Below are 24,899 nucleotides of genomic sequence, written 5' to 3'. Positions count from 1 at the left end.
TTAACAGCTTAAAGCATCTGCTGCTGTTCAGAATAGATTTTGGGCTTTCTGTATCCTCTCCCTCCTCCATTTCACCCCCCCTCCCGGGGTTCCAGCCTTCATATACACTCAGTGGCCACAGTATTAGGTACCCGTACACCTGCTCATTAATGCAAGTATCTAACCAGCCAATCCTGTAGCAACAACTCAATGAATAAAAGCACACAGACAAATGGGGAATAAATGTGATCTAAGTGACTTTGATCGTGGAATGATTGTCAGTACCAGACGGGATGGTTTGAGTATCTCAGAAACCGCTGGTCTCCTGAGATTTTCATTCACACCAGTTCCCAGAGTGCGGAAGAACAAAAACATCCAGTGAATGGCAGTTCTGTGAGTGAAGATACCTTGTTAATGAGAGAGGTCAGAGGAGAATGGCCAGGCTGGTTCAAGCAGACAGGAAGGTGACAGTAACTCAGCTCACCACAAGATGCAACAGTGGTGTGCAGAAGAGCATCTCTGAATGCACAACACATCAAACCTTGAAGTGGAGGGGCTACAGCAGCAGAAGGCCACAAACATACTCAGTGGCCACTTTATTAGGTACCTCTTGTACCGAATAAAATAACCACTGAGTAGAGATGCTCCAAGCAAATTTCAAAGTAAGCAGCCCCCAAGAAGGTTACCGTGGTTGACCGGTGACATCTTGCTCAGATCTAACTGGGAGGAAGGTCAGATCCATCTCTATACCTGTATACTTGGCACAGATTGCTATTTTCATCTGGCCACTGGCTACACTGCTGATTCGGTTTACTCTTGTGCTTTTAAAAAAGTGGTCGGGAATCTTCATGAAGTACAGGATATCTGTGAAAAGAGTGGAGAAAGGGATAATATGGGCAACAGGCTGAGAAAGTGTTGAAGTAATCACTCTGCTCTGTTGCTTTTGGGATTTATCTGTTGGATACGTTCTGCCAATGGACACATTAAAGCAAGGATTTTTGTTACTTATCGAGTCTGTGAAGAAATTTACAGGTTAGAAGTGAGAGTCCTTGCTTAGGTCAGTCACCAGCCCCAAGGTCCTAACCAATTATAAAATAACAGCAGTTGATTGTTCCAATAACATTTGTTTACTAAGACTGGCACTTGGAGCATTAGTTAATATACAGTGAAATATATCTGAATATTAAACACAAGAGATTCTGCAGATGCAGGAAATCCATAGTAACACATACAAAATGCTGGAGGAACTCAGCAGTTCAAGTAGAATCTATGGAAAGGAATAAACTGTTGACGTTTTGAGCCAAGAACTTCATCAGGACTACAAAGGAAAGGGAAAAAAGCCAGAATAAGAAGATGGGGTGGAAGAAGTAGAAGCTGGGAGGTGATAGATGAGACGAGTTGAGGGGGATGGGGGGTGGTGTGTGGGTGGGGAAGAGAGAAGCTGGGAGGTGACAGGTGAGACCAGGTAAGGGGAAAGGTGGGTGGGTGGGGGAGAGGGGGTATGAAGTGAGACACTGGGAGGTGATAGGTGAGACCAGGTGAGGGGGGAATGTGGGTGGAGGATGAGGTGAGACACTGGGAGGTGATAGGTGAGACCAGGTGAGGGGAAGGTGGGTGGGTGGGAAAGGGAGAAGCTGGGAGGTGATGGGTGAGACCAGGTGAGGAGGAAGATGCAAAGATGGAGGAAGAGGGGATTAGGTGTGAAGCTGGGAGGTGATAGGTGGAAGAGCTAAAGGGATGAAGAAGAATGAATATGATAGAAGAGGAAAGAATATTTTGCTTTTACCTCCTGTATTTGGCAACAGTCCAGATAGGTAACTGGAGATAATTTGCCTCGTTTTCTCTTATTCTCTCTTTAATCCAATAGACAGACCCCAATGTCCTGATTCAGGGTCTCAACCATCTCTTTGCCTCCATCAATGTTACCTAAGCTACTGAGTTTCTCCAGTGACTTGTTTTCATTTTCACGCAATGTTTTATTTTGGTTCCATTGTAAAAGTGTTTCATCTCTTCAGACCAACTGCAAGCCCAAAACAGCAACAAAAAAAGGAACGTCCAGAAAGAGGAAACTGATCATATTGTGAACTACAGAGTTCAATCCACAAACTGCGCTGATTAAACCTTGCTCTGGCACCATCTTCCGACACAGAGTGAAGAGACTTCTCTGAGATCACACTGCTCTCTCTCAATGTCAGTGATATAGGTGGTGCTGCAAGTGGCTAAATACCCTGAAAGAGAGAAATCTAGTCTTGTTTAGATGGAGCATAGTGATAGAAGCAGACAACAGAGAAACAGTTTGTGCTGACCATCAACCTAATCTCATTCTATTCTGGTCTTCCTTAGGTAGACCAGGGGTTCCCAACCTTTTTAATGGCATGGTCCAATACCATTAAGCAAGGGGTTCATGGAGCCCAGGTTGGGAACCCCTGAGATAGAGAATAGACAGAGACACAGAGCAGAGAAACAGTCTGTGTTAGTCATCAATCTAATCCTGGTGAACGCAGCAGGCCAGGAAGCATCTCTAGGAAGAGGTACAGTCAACGTTTTGGGCCGAGACCCTTCGTCAGAACTAACTGAAGGAAGAGCTCAATGGCCAATTAATCTCCCAACTTTTGGAATTTCCATGATGCAGGAAGAAGCCAGACCATGCTGGGAATCTCATGCAGTGGCTGAGAGAACGTGCAAACTCCATGGAATGGGAAGATTAGGAAGAAAAAAAGATGAAGATAACAGGCAGAAGGACAGAAAGAACTTTGGCTTAGAATTATTCTAAAATGTATGAAGAGAACATACAAGATAGCAACTTCTAAAGACCAGGGGAAGTTAAAAAGAAATAAAAAGGAAATCACAGACAAAGCATATCACAATTTGGAAGCTTTAATTAAATACTGTACATTGAACTATCAGCAAGGTTAAATAAAGATTTGCTTAGTTTTAACACCCTCAGCACTTGGTAGGAAAAGTACAATCGATCCCTTCACTCACTGGGCATTACATAATCAAAATGGCAAATTGGAACAAGTGCAGAGGCAACTCTAACATTTTGAGTAACAATGTTTTGACAACAAGAGCTCTCTTCACGCTCGGTTCCTCTGATGCTCCCAATCAGCTGACATTTAAGCCAGAAACTGTTTTATCTTCTAAATGTCAAGCTGTCTGCCAAATTAATACCCAAATCCAACAAGCAGGGAGAGGTTATGTTAATAGGAGCTCTTATTGATGTCTTGTCTGTTCACCATTTCAAAGCTGTAGCTGTTTCCGAAACAACCCTAACTCCAACACGTCACATTATTGGGTCTTGCTGTGTATGTGGCCTGGTTACACAATAATACTATTAATAAAAATGCTGGAGATGGGAGCTAAGGTTCATGGTTCTTTACTAGCAGAAACTGAACTCGGCACACGTAAAGATCAATATGCACCTAATAGCGCATGCTCAATACGTGTCTAATAGTGCATGCAACGATGTGTCCGTACAACATAATTATACTGTAGGCCATACAGTACACTCCTTCCCTTTTATTTTAATAGTGTATCAACTGTTTTTTTTAACTGGGTCTCTATGCTAAACAAATATGTCTACCCTTAACATACAAATGCCTACCATTTGTTTACTTAGTAACTTAATAATATCAAATCAAAACAAAGTAACATAATAATATCAAATTATAACAAGCCTGTTTTTTACTTTTGGTCGAAGACCCATTTATAACTCAAGTCTCTGGGGGGCCTTCTCTGCCTCTCCGGGTAACGTCTGTCAATAAACTTGTTTGTTTTAATACAGATTACCATATAAAAGTCATGAAAAGTTGACCTCTGAGCACAGGGAGTTAAGAAGATGTGCGCCTCCAACTTGCTAAGAGTTCTAGGCAGCAGATCGCCTCCATATAATGAAGACTCCTCTGTGCAGCTGTCCTAGATATATACGCATCTTTGTGCTATCACTTGTCTTCCTTACCCATGTCTCATTTCTTCTAACTGAGCTAATTACACAGCCAATCTTTGCATTCTCCTTAGATTCCAAATAGATAGCCTGACCTTTATGATACCGTCTCTTAACGTAATATAACTTTCCATCTTCTATTCATGCTTCATATTTTTGTGCTGGTGATTCAGCAGGTGATTCAGCTGGGAAGATGCTCAGGAGAAGACGGAGATGCTGTCACTTTTTGTGGAACACATCATTTTGGGAGTTAAAGAAATACATGATAAATTGGAGAACAAGGTTGCATTCTATGCTGATCAACTTGCAAAGAGTTTGGACAGTAACTCAGATGTGAGATCCCGAGGGATCTTTTGGGCTGTGGTTCAGATCCTCAGGGACTGTAGAAATAGTGCAGTATGTCTGTTCTTCAGGTATGATCTGAAAGAATGTACAACTTGCTTAGGAGAACTCAACGATCCCATTCTGCTTCCATGTGATCATTTTTACTGTTTAAAATGTATAAAGCGATGGCTTGAATCAGGACAACGACTCTGCCCACTCTGCTGTACTTCTGTAGACGATGGTTATGAACCAGCGGTAACAGAAGAAATAAGTGAAGCTGTAGCAAAATTAGCCATACTTTGCAAGAGGTGTGATGCATTTTTCATAGCTTTGGTTTCCATGGTCTGCTTCAAAGATGACTTGCCACCAACAAAGAAGTAGTTGGTGATCTGTAGTCTCTGCTAGTTATTCAAAAGTCAGGGCAATCCAATGACTCACAGAAAGATCAGTACTTTACCAGTAATCGTTCACCATTTGATGAAGCAGTTGATTGAAATCCTGTTGTTTGTTCCATTGTTCTTAAGCTGCTGTTAAAGTACAGTTTTGCTGATATTAAGGATTACCTGCAGTGCTATCTGTCTGGCTCAGGAGGGAGAATTCCTTCAGGTGCACATTCAGCACAAGTGTGAAAATACAACAATAGAAACCTTACAGTTTGTTGCCAGAATTCGCCTTTGTTTTGATGCTATTTCCCAACTTCTTTGTGGAAAAACAAGACACATTGGCTGAGGATTCAAAATAATGTACATGAAAAAGAAGCTTTCCTGCAAAGGATTAAGTGTATGATTCTCAATGGAGGAAATGATTGGTTCGAGATTTACCTTGTGCAAAAACTGTTCTCTTTGAATAGAGATGCTGGTCTTTTTGGTGATTTAAGCTTATTGAGAGTTTGCAGATCTTCCATTATCTGTTCATCTTTTAACGGGTAATTTAACTGTGCAGGTCCAGGTTTTCGTCTTTTGTTGGTAATTGGAACAGGGTCATTAGGTCTCCTCCTTAGTTTCCTAGTCATTATTGGCTTTACCTCCACAGAATCTCCTGTGAGTTCCATTGTTAGCCTTTCATTCTCAATCATCTTTTTCTTTTCTTCTAACTCAATCTTTTTATCTTCAAATTCCTTCAGTACTGCTTTCTTCTCTTTAATATAATTCCTTTCCACTTGTTCTGTCTTCAGTTGCAGAAAAAGCTCTGCATTTCATATTCTTTCCTTGTATTGTTGATCTAGTTTCTTCATCCTTTTCTGATACTCCTGCAAAGTGCCTTCCTGTAACTGCTGTAGCTGCCTTTTGAGAGATGTCAATTTCTCCTGGTACATCTGCTCTTTTACTTCCAGGTAGTCTTCATCATCCTGCTTATTGGAAATATCTGCTCCCTCGCATCCTCTGTACCTTCATCCGAGCCGCGGCCACGGATACTGCTTTCATCCTCATCATCGACGCTGTCTAGCTCCTCCTCATTGTTGTAATAGTCGACAATGGGTGAGAGGAGAGCTGCGGACACCTTCCCCGCTAAACTGCCCTCCTTTGTTGACGCACCTAGTGCCTTGATGGTGTGCTAATCTAACTGGATTTTCCTGAGCCATTCACGTCCCAGCAACAGTGGTCCTCCATTTTTCAGTACATAGAGGCTCAGCTGCTGTGTTTTGTCTCCGTAGGTCACTGTCACTTTAATTTTACCTTTGGGACGCACTTTCTGTCCTGTGTAAGTCTTTAGCAGTAGTTTAGTTCGTTTCAGAGGTATGTGAGGAAACAGTCGTTTGTACTCGTGTACAGAGATCGCTGTTAAAGCTGAGCCTGTGTCCAACTCCATTTTCAGTCTCACGCCTGCCACTTGTGGAGTGATCCATATTACTCTTTGATCATCTGTCTCTTTCACGCTGTGAAGTTGCCGACAAGACAATTCACTTTCGGCGGCTGCATTTTCATCAGAACTGCCTTCTTCCATTTTATGTACCTTGTCATATTTTCCTTTCTGGGGTTTCTTCTTTCTCTGTATTTTGCCCTTTTTCTGCTGTTGACTAGCTTTGCATACTCTGCCAATGTGGCCCTGTTTTCCACAGTTACTGCATTCTTTGTCTTTAAATCAACAGTCATTCAGGACATGTGACCTGTTCCCACAACGGTAACATATCTTTCCTTCATTTCTGCTCAGTGACATTTTATTTGTGGCATATTCCAGAGATTTTTGTTGTATCTCAGAAGCACCCAATGCTGCTGTTTCCGTTGATATTGCAATGTTTTGTGCTTTCTCGAATATAAGGTATCTTTCACACAGGAGCTTCTTCTGTGTGGTTTCACAGTGCATGCCACTCACTAACCTATCCCTCAATACGTCCGATAGACCAGCTCCAAATTGACAATGTTCTCATAACTTGCGCAATTCAGCACAATATTCAGAAATGCTTTCATTTTCGCTCTGATTCCGATTGTGAAATTTAAATCTTTCAGCCATGACCAGTGGTTTGGGGCTTAAATGCTGTTGGAGAGTGTCTACTATTTGTTTGAACGTTTTGTCAGCTGGCTTTTCAGGGGTTAACAAGCTCGGTAACGGGCCGTACGTTTTTGCTCCCATAATACTGAGTTAGACGCTGGCTTTCTTTTCATCCTTAACACCGTTAGCCTCACAATACAACTCCACTCTCTCAATGTGAGTTGCCCAGTCTTCAATGCCACTATCAAATGCTGTAATGGTTCCAATCGTTGCCATCTTTTTTATGTTAATTAAACCCGTTCTCCCCTTATTTTCCTTTTTTTTTGACTCACATGTCCTTTTTGCTAGTGCCTTGAGTGCACTCCGTCTAGATGTGTGTGTGTGTATGTTGCTCCTTTTTATCTCCCTTCTGGGGCAGGCAGACCCTCAGTCCCTGGGGGGTCAGCGCCGGCTGTGGTCTCGGCTGGACGTGCTGCGGCTCTGACTGTGTCTCTTGGTCTCCCGATGTTCCCGACCCCGGCTGTGCTCCCGCTTCCTTTCGGACTCGTGGCCTCACTCTGCCTCCTTCTCCCATTCCTTGGCTCGTTCCTTGAACTCTTCTTCCGAGCGTCGTTATCAATTAAAATACAGCATTCTGATACAATGTAGGTTCATTAACCTCATCGCCAATTTGTTGTGTATGTGGCCCGGTTACACAACAATGCTATTAATAAAAACGCTGGAGATGGGAGGTAAGGTTCATGGTTCTTTACTGGCATAGTCCGAACTCAGCACACACGTACAGATCAATACGCACCTAAAAGCGCATGCAACAACGTGTCCCTACAACGTAAAGTAGTCCCTTATTGTACTGTAGGCCATACCACAGTAGGTCTATAACACAAAGCAACCATGACATTGTACTGGCAATTCCGAATTCTAGACTAATAATCCAAAATACAAACCCCACTTCACAAACCAGATTCAAATTCAGCTAATTATATAACATTGGAAATCAAAGTTTTACATCTGTAGTGAAAAGGGTAGGCGAAGGAATTTAAATTGTTAACAATCAAAATCAGGCTTAATTTAGCTGACATACAGAATGTCGTGAAATACATTGTTTTGCAGCAACAGTACATGAAAAATACTATATATTACAGTAAGAAATATGTAACAAGAAGTTAAATTAAATAAGTAGCACCAAGACAGAAAATCGCTGGAGATGGGAGCTAAGGTTCATGGTTCTTTACTGGCATAGTCCGAACTCAGCACACATGTACAGAAAATCAGTACAGGTCTATAACACAAAGCAACCATGACATTGTACTGGCAATGAGAAAAATCGGGAGGTAACGTTCATAGGCTGATTCATTGTCTATTCAGAAATCTGAAATCTGATAGTGGAGGGGGAAAACCTGCTCCTAAAACTGAGTGTGAGTCTTCAGGCTCTCCGATGGTAGCAATGGCGGGAGAACACGAGGTGCTGGGAGTCGTTAATGATGGATGCCACCTTTCTGAGGCATCACCTTTTGAAGGTATCATGGATGCTGGAGACTAGTACCCACGATAGAGCTGACTGAGTTTACAAATTTCTGCAGTTTTAATGATACTGTGCAGTGGCCCCTCCATATCAGAGAGTGAGAAAACCAGCACTCCAGGGTACATCTGTAGAAATTTGCGAGAGTCTTTAGTGACATACGAAGTCTTCTTAAACTCCTAGTGAAATATCGCTGCTGTCACGCCTTCTTCATAATTCCACCAATATGTTGGACCCAGGATAGACTTTCAGATGTTGACACCCAGAAATGTGAAACTGCTCACCCTTTCCACTGCTGATTCCTCAATGAGAACTGCTGTGATCTCTATTATACAAATGCACTGATATTTGTAGCTGATGTGTTTGGAGGGTAGCCTGAGTTGGAGAATGGGCCCTTTGACCCAACCTGTCTTTGTTAACCCGATGTGGTCCGATGTGCACAGCCCTCCAAAACCTTTCTATCCATGTATGTATTCCAATGTCTTTAAAACCCCTGTGGTAAAGAAGTTCAATCTAAAACCATGGTTTTCAATCTAACCAAAGCAAAGCAAAGCATGAGGGAGAGCCTGGCTGAAATCGATTGTAAATTTACATAATAGGATGGTGGAGAGAAAATGGCATTTAAATTGGTCAAATGGTTGATTGTCCAAGGTACAGTGAAAAACTTTGTTTTACATGCCAACTGTACAGATCATTTCGTTCCTTTGGATTGAGGTAGTACAGAAGAAAACAATAAAGGAACACAGAGAGAGGTGTTACACTTAGAAAGAGTGCAAAGTCTTAGAGGTAAATTGTCATGTCAAGGGTCCACCTTATTGCACTGGGGACTGTTACAGTCTTAAAGAAGTAACATGATATGCAATAAATATATGCATGTTCCCATAATAGTAAACATGGCTTCCAGTAAGATGGCGGTGTGCTCGGTCACTGTGGCTTCTATGGGGCCAACCAAAGGTGTTATTGTCTTTTTAAACATAATTTTTTAAGATCGCAAGAACCTGTCGACATTAAAAACTTTAAGTATTGCAGGTCTACCATATCAGTGAGCTGGATTTGGTGCAGATAGTGCTGCTGTCTTCCTTAGAGAAACCTCGGAGGAATCAGTACCTGCAATCCAACAGCAAGTGATCATCGTGGTCGCTTTTCTTGTGATTGCAAGACTCTTGGACATGGTTAATGTGGAATGCTGCAAGTCCAATTCACTGCCTTTTTGGCAGATGGCAGGGGAACTGCGTGGCCTCAGTCAAAGCGAGGACAAGGCCTCAGGCCTGTTTACAGTGGCCCAGGAGTCAGGCATTGGAGTCTGTACGCTCCAGTGCTTCTCAGGGTTATATGTGGTGACATGTATGTCGTTTGAGAATAAATTTACTTTGAGCTTTGAACACTGGAGTGCTGGGGGCAATGTGGCATAGCATCCAGACTGGAGTCGGTGCTGCCCCCCCGGTGTTTGCTCAGCAGAAGACAAGTTATTATGTTTGACTGCAGACTGCTGCAACATTCGTGGACTCAGGGACTTGGACTATATTTTTTGTGTGACTGTATTTTTCTGATATCTTGCATGTGCTTGTTATCATAAATGTGTTATATGTGTCTTGTGCATGACTGTTGGTACTGTGCTTTGCAACTGAGCCCCCGAGTAATGCTGTCTTGTTTGGCTGAACTCATGGATATTCATGTATGGTTGAATGACAATTAAACTTGAACTTGATCTTGATACAATGAGACACTTGGTTCAACATTGATTAAATGAAAAATTAAAGACACTGATAAATCTAATGAAAAAGCTCTTCAAGTTACAGCGTTAAAAAAAATCAGTAAACCCATGATTGGGATTTCATACTGTTCATATGGATCAAATCATTACACAGTGCATTGAGATAGAAGAAATTAAAACAATAACCATCAGAATAAAAGTGTAACAGCTAGAGAAAGTTTTCGCCGTTGTGGCTATCCCTCAAGGTCGAGGATGATGGTTCTGAAGAAGTGGTCCACACAGCGAAGACACCAGTGTGTGTATTTGTTTAACATGTACTTGATGTTGCACTCCAAGGAGCACATGGTACTTCACAAATCAACCAACTGATTCCAATGGCATGGAAACCATGACGATTGGAGCTGATGGATTTGTTGCAGCCTTCATCTGCTTCACAGCTGTTGAGTTCAAAGTAACTACTAGAGAAAGTGCAGTACAGTTAAACAATAAGGTTCAAAATCATAAAGAGGAAGATTGTGAGATCAGGAGTCCATGCGATGTACTAGGGAACCACCCAATAGGCTTATAACAGCAGAGTAGTAGCTGTCCTGGAACCTGGAGGTATGTGCTTTCAGACTTTTGTATCTTCTGTCCAATCTTCTGGAAGAGGATAGAACAGCGAATATCTAGGGTGGGTGGAGTCTTTGATTATCATACTTGCTTTACTGAGGCAGCGAGAACTATGGGCAGAGGAACTCACTACTTCAGAGGGCACAGAGTTCATGCAAAATGGAGATTAAATGGTTCTAGATACTAAAGGGCTATTTATCTAAGAAAGAATGTGCTGGAATTGGAGCGGGTCCAGAGGAGGTGCATAAGATGATCCCAGGAGTGAAAAGGTTTGTGTGTGAGGAGCATTTGATGCCTCCAGGCCTGTGTTCAATGAAGATTAAAAGAACGAGGGAGGAACTCAATGAAACCGATCGAATATTGAAAGGCCTGGATAGAGTGCACTGAATGTGGAGAGGATGTTTCCGATAGTGGGAGTATCTAGGACCACAGGGCACAGCCTCAGAATACAAGTGCGTCCCTTTAGAACAGAGATGAAGAATTTCTTCAGTCAGGGGCAGTGAATCCATGGAATTCATTGCTACAGATGGTTATAGAGCTCATGTTATTGGGTATATTTAAAGTGGAGGTTAAAAGATTATTGATTAGTAAGAGCATCAAAGGTTATGGGGAGAAAGCAGGAGAATGGTGCTGAAAGGGATAATAAATCAGCCATGACAAAATGGTGGAACACACTCAATGCTGAATGGCCCAATTCTGCTCCTTTGTCTAATTGCCTCAAAGTAATCAAGGGGATGGGAAAATGACACCGAGATAGATGGGTCCTGGTCTTGTTGAATGGTGAAACAGGTTTGAGACTTTGTACATTCTTCATGTTCTTCTACAATTCATGTAGATGTCACTTCACTAAGTATCCTCATTGCCAATTCCACACAGAACCTGTCCATGGCTTCCACAGACAGGGACAGTTAAAGTCCAGAAAGAGCAGGTTCATCTTCATAATCAGCAAAGGAATCTTGTTAAAGCTGTAGGGAGCGAGATTTGTTTATTAGTTTGTGTTTTTTCCCAAATGAACTGCTGATTATTTGAGAGTTTGGAAGATGGTTCAATTACCATTCTGCTCAAAGAGACAATAAGGAGGCGTGCTGCTGGGAATCAGACTGTGAACTTCCACAAACAGCAACAGAAGTAGTTTCAACTGCATCACCATGTTTCAAATTTAGACTGGGAAGAATTAGAACTAGAAATTTAGATGTCATTTGTGATCCAAGTAATTTGCTCCCATTTCTTCCTGCTGTTTATCGTAACTACTTAATTGTTGCCCTAACCTGCTGAGCAAACATACACATCAGCGCGCCCATATCCTACAAAGATGAGAAAACTGTGGAAAAGGATGAAGTACAGGAGCCTGAAGACCCACATTCAATGTTTTAGGAACAGCTGCTTTCCCTCCACTGTCAGATTGCTAAATGGACCATGAGCCCATGAAATCTGCCTCGCTATTTTGGTCTCCTTTTGCACTACTTATTTATTAGGTACCTAATAAAGTGGCCACCGAGTGCATGTTCATGGTCTTATGCTGCTGTAGCCCATCCACCTCAAAGAGATGCTCTTCTACACACCACTATTGTAATGCATGATTATCCTGCCAGCTTGAACCTGTCTGGCCATTCTCCTCTGACCTCTCGTGTATTTCCTTTCACTAGATCACACCCTTCTCTGTAAACCCTGGAGAACATTTTACATGAAAATTCCAGATCAGCAGTTTCTGAGATACTCAAACCACCCCATCTGGCACCAGCAATCAAAACCACTTAGATCACATTTCTTCTCCATTCTGACATTTGGTTTGAACAACAACTGAACCTCCTGACTGTGTCTGAATGCTTTTATGTATTGAGTTGAGGCTGGTTAGATATCTGCAATAATGAGCAGGTGTACAGGTATGCCTAATAAAGTGGCCACCGAGTGTACATTTCTTATTGTGACTTAAGTAGTTTTTCATGTATTGCACTGTGCTGCTGCCACAAAATTACAAATTTCATGACATATGTAAGTAGTAATAAACCCAATTCTGATCTAGATTAATTTGGCAGCTTTACCAACCTCTATCATTTCAGTGATCCGGCTGGTAGTGGCATCAGTGTCGGACTTCGGGACAAAAGGTCCTGAGTTCGAATCCAGCCAGCTCTCCTGCATACTTTCCATCCATGCAGAGTTACGAGCTGGTGATCTCTTTGTAAACTCACCCGGCAGAAGGCAATGGCAAACCAATGCTGTAACTTGCCTCGTACGCAATTCCCCACTACGTCAGGGAAATCGCTCACTAACTGGAGAAACTCTGGATGTGACGTACCCTTCCTTTATCATTTCAGTGCTCAATGGTTAGTTCTTAACTATTTGATTTGTGTTCCCCTCTGAAATGTTGATGCCTTAGCTCCCACAAACAGCAATGTGATAATGACCAGACACTCTTCTTTAAAGACGTTGACTGAAGGGTAAATATTTGTCCAGACACTTGCATCCCCCCGCCTTCAAATTAATCCCAAGAGATGTTTTCATGCATGTCAGAAAAGATCAAGTGGGCTTTGAGTGAACTTCTGACCTGCCACCAGAACTAGCTGGAAATACGTGGTGACACTTGCATGTCCAGTGTGTCGGTTGTTGACACAAAGGACACATTTCACTGCATGTTTCAATGTAGATGTGGGAACTAATTCTGAGTCAGAACTATGGTGCAACACTCCTTCGGAACTTCACTTGTATGATGCTATTGAGTCTACAGCACAGAACCAGGCCCTTTGGTCCATCTAGTCTGCAGTGACCTGGCCTTCTGCCTAGTCCCATCGACCTGCACCTGGACCATAACTCTTCATACCCTTCTCATGCATGCACCGAGCCAAATTTCTTTTCATTGTTACAACTGAACCCGCATCACTGGCAACTTGTTCTGTGAGGGGGAAAAACCTGCAAGCATTCGCCCTATCTGTACCCCTCACAATCGTGTAAACGTCTATAAGATCTCCACTCATTCCCTTAAGCTCCAGGGAATAGTCCCAACTTGTTGCACCCTTCCCTATGACCCAGGTAAACCAAGATCCAAGCACTTAAGTCTCCGCAGGAAGACTTCAAACTATAACCTAGAAGATCTATAATCAGTTCCTAAGAAAGTGGCCCTACAATCTTCATGTAAAAACTTGGGTTGACAGGGAAAATAAATCAGCCATTATGGAATGGTAGAGCAAACTTGATGGGCTGAATGGCCTAATTCTCCTCCTATGTCTTATAGTCTTCTGTTGAAGATTTCTATTCCAACAGGTTAAATACAAGGATATAGCCTTGTTCAATTACAGTTCATACTGCCTTATATTCCCCAAGACCAGCTCCTCATTAGGATATAAACTGGCCAATAAAAAACCGTGAAAATTATTTTGAAGAAGTCTATATGTAGGAGGTCAGTTCCTCCTGGTACCTGACAACAGCAAAACCAAAGTTAGAATTCATCCTAATGAAGTCTTGGTGCACAGTGGTACATTGTTACTGGGGTTCAGGTAGAGTGGGAAGTAGAACGAGTAATGGTTCTGCATTTAAAGCACCCATTTAGCAGGTTGTAAAAAAATGCTGAAGTCATGGCTTTTTTTCATTGTCAAATGACAGCGAACTTCACTTCTGTTTACAGGCAGAATCTTGCTCTCTTCAAAAGTATGCTTATTACAAGAATAAATTCTGCTGCAGAAATTGCAGTCAGGCCAGAAGTGGTCTGAGGATCATGGGAGTTGTCTTAATTGGCCCTTAGCTCAGAACCCATAAACCCCGCAGGGGAAACAAGTCCTTCTTGATCCCGAGGGATGATGTTTGTCATCTCCGAGTCTGCTAATGATACAAATCTGGGCAGCTGTGGACACTGTCAAGACGATGCAGGGAGGATTTGGGGAATAAAGACAAACTAAGAGAATGGGCGAGAACATGACAGATGACATGCTGTGTGGAAAAATGCAAGCTTGTTGTTTTGATAAAGAAAACAAAACAGAAATACAGGATATCTTTTAAACAGAGAGAAATTGGAAGGTGTTGCTGTTCAGGGAGGACCAGCAGTGTGTGTACAAAAGAGTGTACACTTGCAGATACGAGCAATTGTGAGAGTAAGTGGTTTGTGGGCCTTTGTTGAATAAAGGCTTAAGTGGAAGAGTAAAGCCAACTTGCTGAGATTATATAAGGCCCTGGAAAAATGGCTCTTCCAATATTGTGGACAGAGTATTTTTTTCCTATGCAAGGAAGAATTTACTTTAGATAAAGAGGTCAACAAAGGTTCATTATCTTGATTCCTGGTACGGAACAGTGTCATTTCAGCAGACTGGGCCCATTCTGAACCATATAGAGTTTGATGGAGTTGAACAGGACCTTGTTTCTCTTGCACTGATGTCTACAATGAGCAATTCAAAATGAGATGCTGACCATTCAGGACTGAGTTGAGAAGAAACTTTGTCATTCAGAGGTTACGGAACATTTAAAATTCTTTAAAGAGGTGTGGAGCTTCTAATATAGAGTATTCAAGACAGAGAGATTTTTGGAGATTAAGGAAATTCAGGGCTGTCACAGAGAAGTAGCACTGAGGCATGAGATTACCTGTGTTCCTATCGATGACATAACGGATGTGTAGTACAGGTGAATAATTACTCCCGCTTTTCTTTTGTTTATACGCAAAATCCATTAACCCTTGATTTTTATACTCCGAAATTCACTAACACGGGAAAGATTTGAGTAAATCTTTTCTGCATCTTCTCTGGAATATTTACATCCCCTCTAAAGTGTAGTGGTCAGAAAAGAGAGAGATCGACAATTTCCCACTTTCAACTCTCGCCTCTTGTTTCATGCAACAAAGTTTTCTGTTAACCCTCCCGGATAATGTGCTCTCACACGAGGAAATCTGCAGATGCTGGAATTTCAAGCAACACACATAAAAGTTGTGTCAGGTTGGAGGAACAACACCTTATATTCCGTCTGGGTAGCCTCCAACCTGATGGCATGAACATTGATTTCTCAAACTTCCGCTAATGCCCCACCTCCCCCTCGTACCCCATCGGTTATTTATTTATATACACACATTCTTTCTCTCTCTCTCCTTTTTCTCCCTCTGTCCCTCTCACTATACCCCTTGCCCATCCTCTGGGTTCCCCTCTTCCCCTTTTCCTTCTCCCTGGGCCTCCTGTCCCATGATCCTCTCATATCCCTTTTGCCCATCACCTGTCCAGCTCTTGGCTCCATCCCTCCCCCTCCTGTCTTCTCCTATCATTTTGGATCTCCCCCTCCCCCTCCCACTTTCAAATCTCCTACTAGCTCTTCTTTCAGTTAGCCCTGACGAAGCGTCTCAGCCCGAAACGTCGACTGTACCTCTTCCAATAGATGCTGCCTAGCCTGCTGTGTTCACCAGCAATTTTGATGTGTGTTGCTGGATAATGTGCTCTTGTTTTTTTTGCTGTCCCTCAGGATCCAGGGTGACTTAATTCCCTTCCCCTTCCCTCCCTTTCTACGGAGAAACAGAGCAAAAGAGCACAAGTACAGGCCCTTCGGCCTAACAAGAGCAGGAGTTCCCAAACTGAGGTTCACAGACCCCTCGGTTAATGGTAGGGGCCCATGACATAAAGAAGGTTGGGAACCCCTGCCTTGGTGGGATATGGGATATTCAGCTCCTCCTCTTCGTGTACCAAAGTATCTATCCAAATGCTTCTTTAAAAATATCCTATCTGCCTCAATCACTTCCTCTGGCAAGTCATTCAATATACTTACAACACTGCCCATGAAATATTTGCCCCTCAGGTCCCTTATAAATCATTCCCTTCTCACCTCTAACTCCCCAGTATTGCACACTTCTTCCATGGTAAAAACTTACCATGTATGCTTGTCTGAATTTAAAACATTCCTCTAAGGTTACTCCTCATTCTTCAGTGCTCCAAGCCGACATAACAGTGTTCGAGGCCTGGTGCCAGGCAAATAACCTCTTTCTCAATGTAAACCATATAAAGGAGAACTCACACCACTCAGAACCCTCTTCACATTGGTGTCACAGCAGTGGAAACTGTGAGCAATTTCAAACTCCTGGGAGTGTAGCTCTCACACAACCTTTCACAGTCCCAGAACACATCCTCCACAGTCAACAACCCCTACCAATGCCTCTGCTTTCTCAGGAGGCTGAAGAGATCTAGTCTATGCACATCAATGCTCATGTCAGTCCACAGATATGCAGTGGAGAGCATCCTAACATGCTGCGTCACTGCACTGCGGCAAACAGAACAGCTGTACAGTGGGTAATTAAAACTGCTCAATGAACCACCAGCACCAACCCACCTATCATCAATGACAGAAAGGTGCCAGGAAAAGGCCAGTGATATATGAAGTACGCCACTCACCCTGCTCATGTACTGCTTGTCCCAATCCTATCAGGGAAGAGGCTAAGGACCATCCACACCAGGCCCACTAGACTTGAAAGTACTTACTTCCCCCGAGCTGTCAGGATGATCCACACCTCCACCCATTAACCCACCCCGCCACCACCACACAACAGCACACATCACCTAGTATCACTTCATGTACGTACGGTCAGTCTGTATATATAACACTTATTGTACATTGTGTTCTACAGGATTGATTTCATATTTATATTTATTGTGTTTTTTATGTTGCATCAAATCTGGAGTAGGAATCATTTCATTCTCCTTTACATTCGTGTACTGAAGAATGACAATAAACAATACTGATTCTTGAATAACTCAGGTCCCCTAGGCCAAGTAGCATCCTTGTAAATCTTTTCTGCACTCTTTCCAGTTTAACTATGTCTTTCCTCAAAGTTGAAATTTTGGAGTATATTTATCAAAGTCTGGATACAGCATACAACCCTGAGATTGGTCTTCCCACAGACAGCTACGAAACAAGGAAAACCATGGATCCTGTCCAAAGAAAAGCAGCCCCCGCATGCAAACAGCAACAAGAACATCTGTGACGAGGTGGTCAGTTTTGCTGGTTCTGAGGTGGCTGATGAGGCCAAGGGGGCAACATGGAACATATCACAGAAAGGTCAAACGAAATAAATGAGCAATAATATGCAGTAATAAAAGAGCAGATAACAGACTTACCTTGCCCTCAAGCAGGTCAGTTTGCTCTCGCATTTCATTCCGTTCCCGATTAGATTTCTCCAACTTTTTCCGTAAAACACTGACCTCTTCCTAATTGCAGAGAAAAATGTATGTTAACACAACAGACACAAAATATCGGAGAGTCTCGGTGGTGTAGGCAGCATCCGGTCAGTGAACCGATCAGTCAGCATCTCAGGCTCCATTACGATGCATTAGGACTTTTGGAAAAAATTCCTCAATTGGAAGTGGCTAAAGAGAAAAGTAAGTGAAATTAAAGATGATCTCAGTTTCTCTCTCTGCAGACACTGCCCAAGCTATGGAGTATTTACAGCATTTTCTGCTTTTTATTTAAGATTTTGTGCGACTGCAGTTTCTAATCCTTGCTCCTGTCTTCTGCACCTTTTATATTTTAGGCTCCTTCTTATTGGCATAACCCAACGGGTAACCATAGAGCTGTAGAGATATGACAGGCCCTTCAGCCTATCCATTAAACACCCATCTTCACCTACCCCATTTTATTCCCCCACACCCCCATCGTTTTCCCCCAAATTCCACCACTCACCTACATGCAGGGGAAATTTACAACTAACCTATCAAGCCCCTCCCCTGTCTTTAGCATGGGAGAACAAAACTGGAGCACCCAGGGAAACCCACACAGTCACAGGAAGAGTGTACAAACTCCACACAGACATCACGATTGAACTAGAGGTCACTGGGGCTGTGAGCTAGTGGATCTAATCACTGTTCCACTACGTCACCCATCGGTTCCAATGTGCTGATGATACAAAGATTGGAGGTGTAGTAGACAGTGAGGAAGGTTTTCAGAGCCTGCAGAGGGACTTGGACCAGCTGGAAAAATGGGCTGAAAAATGGCAGATGGAGTTTAATACTGACAAGTGTGAGGTATTGCACGTTGGAAGGACAAACCAACGTAGAACATACAGGGTTAATGGTAATGCACTGAGGAGTGCAGTGGAACAGAGGGATCTGGGAATACAGATACAAAATTCCCTAAAAGTGTTGTCACAGGTAGATAGGGTCGTAAAGAGAGCTTTTGGTACATTGGCCTTTATTAATCGAAGTATTGAGTATAAGAGCTGGAATGTTATGATGAGGTTGTATAAGGCATTGGTGAGGCCGAATCTGGAGTATTGTGTTCAGTTTTGGTCACCAAATTACAGGAAGGATATAAATAAGGTTGAAAGAGTGCAGAGAAGGTTTACAAGGATGTTGCCAGGACTTGAGAAACTCAGTTACAGAGAAAGGTTGAATAGGTTGGGACTTTATTCCCTGGAGCGTAGAAGAATGAGGGGAGATTTGATAGAGGTATATAAAATTATGATGGGTATAGATAGAGTGAATGCAAGCAGGCTTTTTCCACTGAGGCAAGGGGAGAAAAAAACCAGAGGACATGGGTTAAGGGTTAAGGGGGAAAAGTTTAAAGGGAACATTGGGGGGGGGCTTCTTCACACAGAGAGTGGTGGGAGTATGGAATGAGCTGCCAGACGAGGTGGTAAATGCGGGTTCTTTTTTAACATTTAAGAATAAATTGGACAGATACATGGATGGGAGGTGTATGGAGGGATATGGTCCGTGTGCAGGTCAGTGGGACTAGGCAGAAAATGGTTCAGCACAGCCAAGAAGGGCCAAAGGGCTTGTTTCTGTGCTGTAGTTTCTATGGTTTCTATGGTTTCTATGGAACAGCAAGAGGTCAGGTGCAAATCTGTCCCAAAACTTGACTCCTCAGATATATAGGATTTTAGATGAAGTGCTAAAGAGATACAGCCCCTACCAGGCCAGAGATCCACTCCAGCCTCCAATACAACTGTCCAAGATATGATGCTAGGAAGGGAGTGGGGAGGATAGGTTGGACAAGTTGTGTTGCTCTCTTTGGATCACTGGAGACTGAGAGGATGACATACCTAATGCAATGGCATCTAAATGCACCAGAATAGCTGGGGCATGTTTCCTTCACTTTGAAGGTCAAAAAGCAAGTACCACAAAGTCAGCAGGAGATAAGAAAAGAGTTTTAACCCAGGGTGGCAGTTACACTACCTGGAAGAACAGTGTCATCACATTTAACAAGTACTTGATTGAGTACTCAAAGACCTGTGGATCAACTGCAAGAAGTTGGGGTTTGTTCAGCTAGTCAAACTTGCAACAGGATTGGATCTAGTGGGCCAATTCATAAACACAAGAGATTCTGCAGATGCTGAACATGCAGTGAAACACACACAAAATGCTGGTGGAACTCAGCAAGTCGAGCAGCATCCGTGGAGCAGCATCCATGGAGCGGAATAAGCAGTCGATGTTTCAGGCCAAGACTCTACAGAAGGCTCTTAGCCCGAAATGTCAACAATTTATTCCCTGCATAGATGCTGCCTAACCTGCTGAGTTCCTCCAGAATTTTGTAGTGTTGCACAAGTGAGCCAAACGGCCTTTTCAGAAACAGAATCAGGTTAAATATCACCGGCATAGGTTGTGAAATCAGCTGTTTTGTGGCACCAGTACATTGCAATAGATAATAATGAAGTAACTATACACTACTACTGTATATATATGTATAATTCATACATACATACATACATAGAGGTAGTGTTCGTGGGTTCAACGTCCACTCAGAAAGCTGATGGCGGAGGAGAAGAAGCTATTCCTGAAACAAATTTATAAATGGCATTTTAGCTGTTCCTAGCCACACAATCGTGAGTGTAGAGAGAGTAGAACAGTGGATTCAGTGCACATCCCTGAGGTGCACCAGTATTGATTGTCAGCAAGGTGGAGATGTTATTTCCAATCCACACAGACCGTGGTCTCCCAATGAGGAAGTCCAAGAGACAGTTGTAGAGGGAGAAACAGAGACCCAGCTTTGGAGCTTGTTGATTAGAACTGAGGTTATGATGGTATTGAACGCTAAGCTATAACCAATAGACAGCAGCCTGATGTAGCTATCCCTACTGTCCAGGTTATAATTTTTCTATGATTCTATGCCCATTCAAAGACCATAAAAATAAGACAGCAATAAATGTAGTGGAGATGCTATCCATAGAGTAGCAGTAACGTGAGGGAAACGTCTTCACTCAGAGAATGGTGTGAGTGTGGAAAAAGCTGCCAGTGGAAGTAGTGGATGCAGGTTCAGGTACAACATTGAAGAGAAGTTTACATAGGTACATGGATGGGAGGAGTATGGAGGACTATGGTCCAGGTATGGGTCGATGGGACTATGCGGAATACTAACATAGCAGGGACTAGATGGGCTGAAGGGTCCATTTCTGTGCTGTTCTTTTCAATGACTATGACTCTAAAAGTACAACATGGACTAGATGGGCTGAAGGGTCTGTTTCTGTGCTGTTCTTTTCAATGACTATGACTCTAATAGTACAACATGCACTAGATGGGTTGAAGGGCCTGTATCTGTGCTCTAACGTGCACATGTTCAGCATGGTTGTCTTCTCAAGTCCATCACATCACAAGCAGCTTTATTATCACTGACACAAGTGGTGAAATTTGTTGTTTTGTGGCAGCACCACAGTGCAGGTATATCAAATTATTATAAGTTGAATATATAAATGAATAAGTGAATAAATAGTGTAGAAGAGGAATAGTGAGGTAGTGTTATTGAGTTCCTCCAGAGCCTTTGTCACCAATCAGGCACACTCTTCTGAAAGAAATGAGAAATTGTGGGGTGGGGCTCGGAGGTTTCTCCTCACACCCTGGTCACGTGGAACAAACATACCTCTTTAAGTTGAAGGTTTTCATTGGCGAAGTTAATGGAGAGCAAGGGACGGACACGAGACATCAACTGCCACCATTGCCACTGGTGAACTGCCCAGTACCTCCTGATGTTCTTCTGAATACAACGAAGAGTTAAGTGCTGGGTCTAGATGGGAGATAAAAACACAGACTGTTATCAGCTCATTCAACACCAAGAGGACAGCCCATTCTTAAAGGGAAGGATCTGGGACCATGGGAGCAGACCTTTCTATGACATCTGAAATTCCTTCACCCTTAACTGAGTAGTTTCAAGAATCAACTTTATTTGCCATAGACATTTACATGTATTAGGAATTTACTTCCTGTGTTGGTCAGGGTGTGACAAGCAACAAGAAACAACACCATTCAACAATTATAAAGAATAAGAATCATATAAAAGTAAAGTTAGAAGTATGGATATTGAATAAAATGTGCATAAATACATTTAATACCAGCATACATTTACAATGTGAGGCCCCATGTGCCACCTGGGCACTAAGGGTTCAGACGATGATGACACTTACAATGTAAACAGAATATAGGAAGTGGTTTAAAGTGTTTACAGTGCACTGATGGAAATAACGGATAGAGGGGTTGGCTGGGTGGGGGGGGGGGAACTAACGAGAATGGTTGATCAGATTAACTGCCTGGGGGAAGAAACTTTTAAGATGATGTGAGTTTTTGTTTTAATAACATTTGTTTTAATTTTAACGTTAATGATTTTTTTGTGTTTTTTTTAATCTTTGGGCTCTGAAGCAGGAGATCGTACCTTCATTTTCTTGAACTGCTGCCTACCAAGGAACCCCTGGCACAGTGCCTGCAGTGGGATCAGATTCTGGGAGATCTGCCGCTGCCGCTGTATCTCCAGCCGAGGGATGACTCCAGCCTTGAAGAAGATCTGGTGGGAAACCAATCCATTAGTCAAACATTCAATGATTGTTTTTGGTGAAAAGAAATGGGGGTGGGGGGGAAGCACATCACCTCACAGAAAGGACATGGAAGCTTTAGAGAGGGTGTAGAAGAGATATACCAGGATGCTACTAGAAAGATAAATGGAGGGCTATGCAGGAGGGAAGGGTTAGATTAATCTTGGAGTTGATTAAAAGGGTGGCAGAACATCATGGACCAAAAGACACGTACTGTACTGTTTGATCTGGAGTCTAGAGGAGTAAGAACATATCAAATCCTGAAGGGTTTGAGACTAACGATGCTTCCTCCTAGAAACATAGAAAACCCACAGCACAAAGCTGTGCCAAACATGTACTTTAGAAATTACCTAGGGTTACCCATAGCCCTCTGTTTTTCTAAGCTCCATGTACCTGCCCAGGAGTCTCTTAAAAGACCCCATTGTATCTGCCTCCACCACCATCGCCGGCAGCCCATTCCACGCACTCACCACTGTCTGCGTAAAAATCTTACCCCTGACTTGTGGGAGAATCAAGTACAAAGCAGAGGGTGGAGTTACTCATGTACATTTCAGACAGAAATACTGCTTCTTTTTCCTTTCAGAGCATGAGGCATCTTTAGATCTCCCTTGTGTAAGAGGGGAGGGAGCAGAATCTTTGATTTTTTTTACGGCGGAGGTAGACGGGTATTTGAGCAAAGGGGAGTATAATGTTAATGGACGATGCCAGGCTTGGGAGTTGAGTTGCAGCCAGATCAGTCATAATTTTATTGAATGGTGCAATAGGTTCAAGGGATGTTGACAACCAATCCTGCTCTAGATTCCAATGTTTATTTGTACATAAATGTTTGGACAGAAACACCATCTGGACTGAACATTGGGCACCAAACAGTAACTACCAGTGAACTAAACCTCCTAATATTTGAGTAAAACACACAAAGTGCTGGAGAAACTCCAGTAACCCACCTCACCTGGTATTACCCATCACCTCTCAGATTTTTACCTCATCTCTTCTTTCCTACCCCACCCACTCACCTTTCCCTTTACCTGATCTCACCTGTCACCTGCCAGCTTTTATCTCTTCCCCTTTCCACCTGTCCTGGTTTCTGCCCCATTCATTTCCAGCCCTGAAGGGTCCCGGCCTGAAATGTTGACTCTTTATTTCCCTCCATAGACGTTGCTTGACCTGCTGAGTTCCTCCAGCATTTGTGTGTGTGCTGCTCATGATTTCCAACACCTGCAGAATCTCTTGTCTTTATGACTTCCCAGAACTTGGTTCCTCACTCCCTAACTGATGTGTCTCTTTCTGAGTTTCACCAATAACCCAGCATTGTGCTGGTTGTGGATTACAAGAGGAATGGAGACAGGTTAATCCCTATAGACATCAATAGATCTGGGGTTGAGAGGGTGAACAGCTTTAAGTTCCTCGGCATAAACATCTCCGAGGATCTCAAGTGGTCTGTACATACTGGCCGTGTGGTGAAAAAGGCACAACAGTGCCTCTTTCACCTCAGACAGTTAAAGAAGTTTGGTGTGGCCCCCCAAATTCTAAGAACTTTCTACAGGGGCACAATTGAGAACATCCTGACTGGCTGCATCCCTGCCTGGTATGGGAACTGTACTTCTCTTAATCACCGGATTCTGCAGAGAGTGGTGCGGACAGCCTAGCACATCTGTAGATGTGAACTTCCCACTATTCAGGACATTTACGAAGACAAGTGTGTAAAAAGCGCACAAAGGATCATTGGAGACCCGAGTCACCCCAACCACAAACTGTTCCAGCTGCTACCATCCGGGAAATGGCACCGCAGCATAAAAGCTAGGGCCAACAGGCTCCAGGACAGTTTCTTCCACCAGGCCATCAGACTGATTAATTCAAGCTAACTCAACTGTATTTCTATGTTGTATTGATTACCCTGTTGTTCATAATATTTGTTATAAATTATTATAACTGCACATTGCACATTTTAACAGATATGTAACGATTTTTACTCCTCGTGTATATGAAGGATGTAAGTAATAAAGTCAATTCAATTCAATTCATTAATCCACCTGCTTTATTCTTCAAAGGTTGTCATAGCTGGTGGTGGTAATGGGGATAAATTCCTCTACCTGTTGAATGCTCCCAATGGTGTCCATCTCAAATAGCCTCTGACAACCAAGTCCAGCTCCTGGCCTTCATGTGTGGCTTAGCTACTAAGCCCGGCAGAAGTTTCTACTGTCAGAAGGGGCAAAGGTGGGTAACTGGTGCCTTAAAACCAGTCACTTTGGGCAGATGGGGCTTGTCGGCCATGGTTGGCAGTTTATCTAGGAGAAACAACATCTCTGATCTCAAACCTCTGCTGCCTCGCAGCTGTACCCACTCATGGGAAGGCTTCATTTGTAAACCCCAGGGGAAAAATCCAGAGCTGGAGTCCCTAAGGCTGTCCTCTGATGAGTTCAATGCCGACTGGCAACTCCTGTGACACTACTGGTGCCAAACTGTATCCGTCTCTGCCATTCCTTTGGGTTCAGCAGATGCACGGAGGGGGAGCTTGCTCTTCTTATTGTACTGCCCGGACAGGTAGGATGCGACATCCATGGCTGACTCTGACCTACAGAGGCCAGAGGCCTACTGCAGAGAGTGTGTGCTGTCGTCTAGAGTTACGTGTGATTCC

At 43.0% G+C, this 24,899-nt stretch overlaps 1 protein-coding gene across 6 annotated transcripts in view; it reads right to left on the bottom strand.

Annotated features, from left to right (window-relative positions):
• LOC134338586 (unconventional myosin-XVIIIb-like) overlaps window positions 1-24,899 on the bottom strand; it is a 471,306-nt gene that overhangs the window by 147,538 nt on the left and 298,869 nt on the right. For all 6 annotated transcript variants that reach the window (XM_063034529.1, XM_063034531.1, XM_063034532.1 and 3 more), the window contains 3 exons: window positions 22,108-22,236; window positions 21,322-21,465; window positions 17,589-17,678 (listed from right to left, as the gene is read on the bottom strand). In XM_063034529.1, the coding sequence (XP_062890599.1) occupies window positions 17,589-17,678; window positions 21,322-21,465; window positions 22,108-22,236 (363 nt within the window). The remainder of the gene's footprint in view (window positions 1-17,588; window positions 17,679-21,321; window positions 21,466-22,107; window positions 22,237-24,899) is intronic.

The sequence above is a fragment of the Mobula hypostoma genome, chromosome 27 (genome assembly GCF_963921235.1).
Source record: "Mobula hypostoma chromosome 27, sMobHyp1.1, whole genome shotgun sequence".
NCBI lineage: Eukaryota > Metazoa > Chordata > Chondrichthyes > Myliobatiformes > Myliobatidae > Mobula > Mobula hypostoma.
The sequence above is the reverse complement of the archived record's forward strand: the minus strand, read 5'-3'. Positions and strand labels throughout refer to the sequence as shown.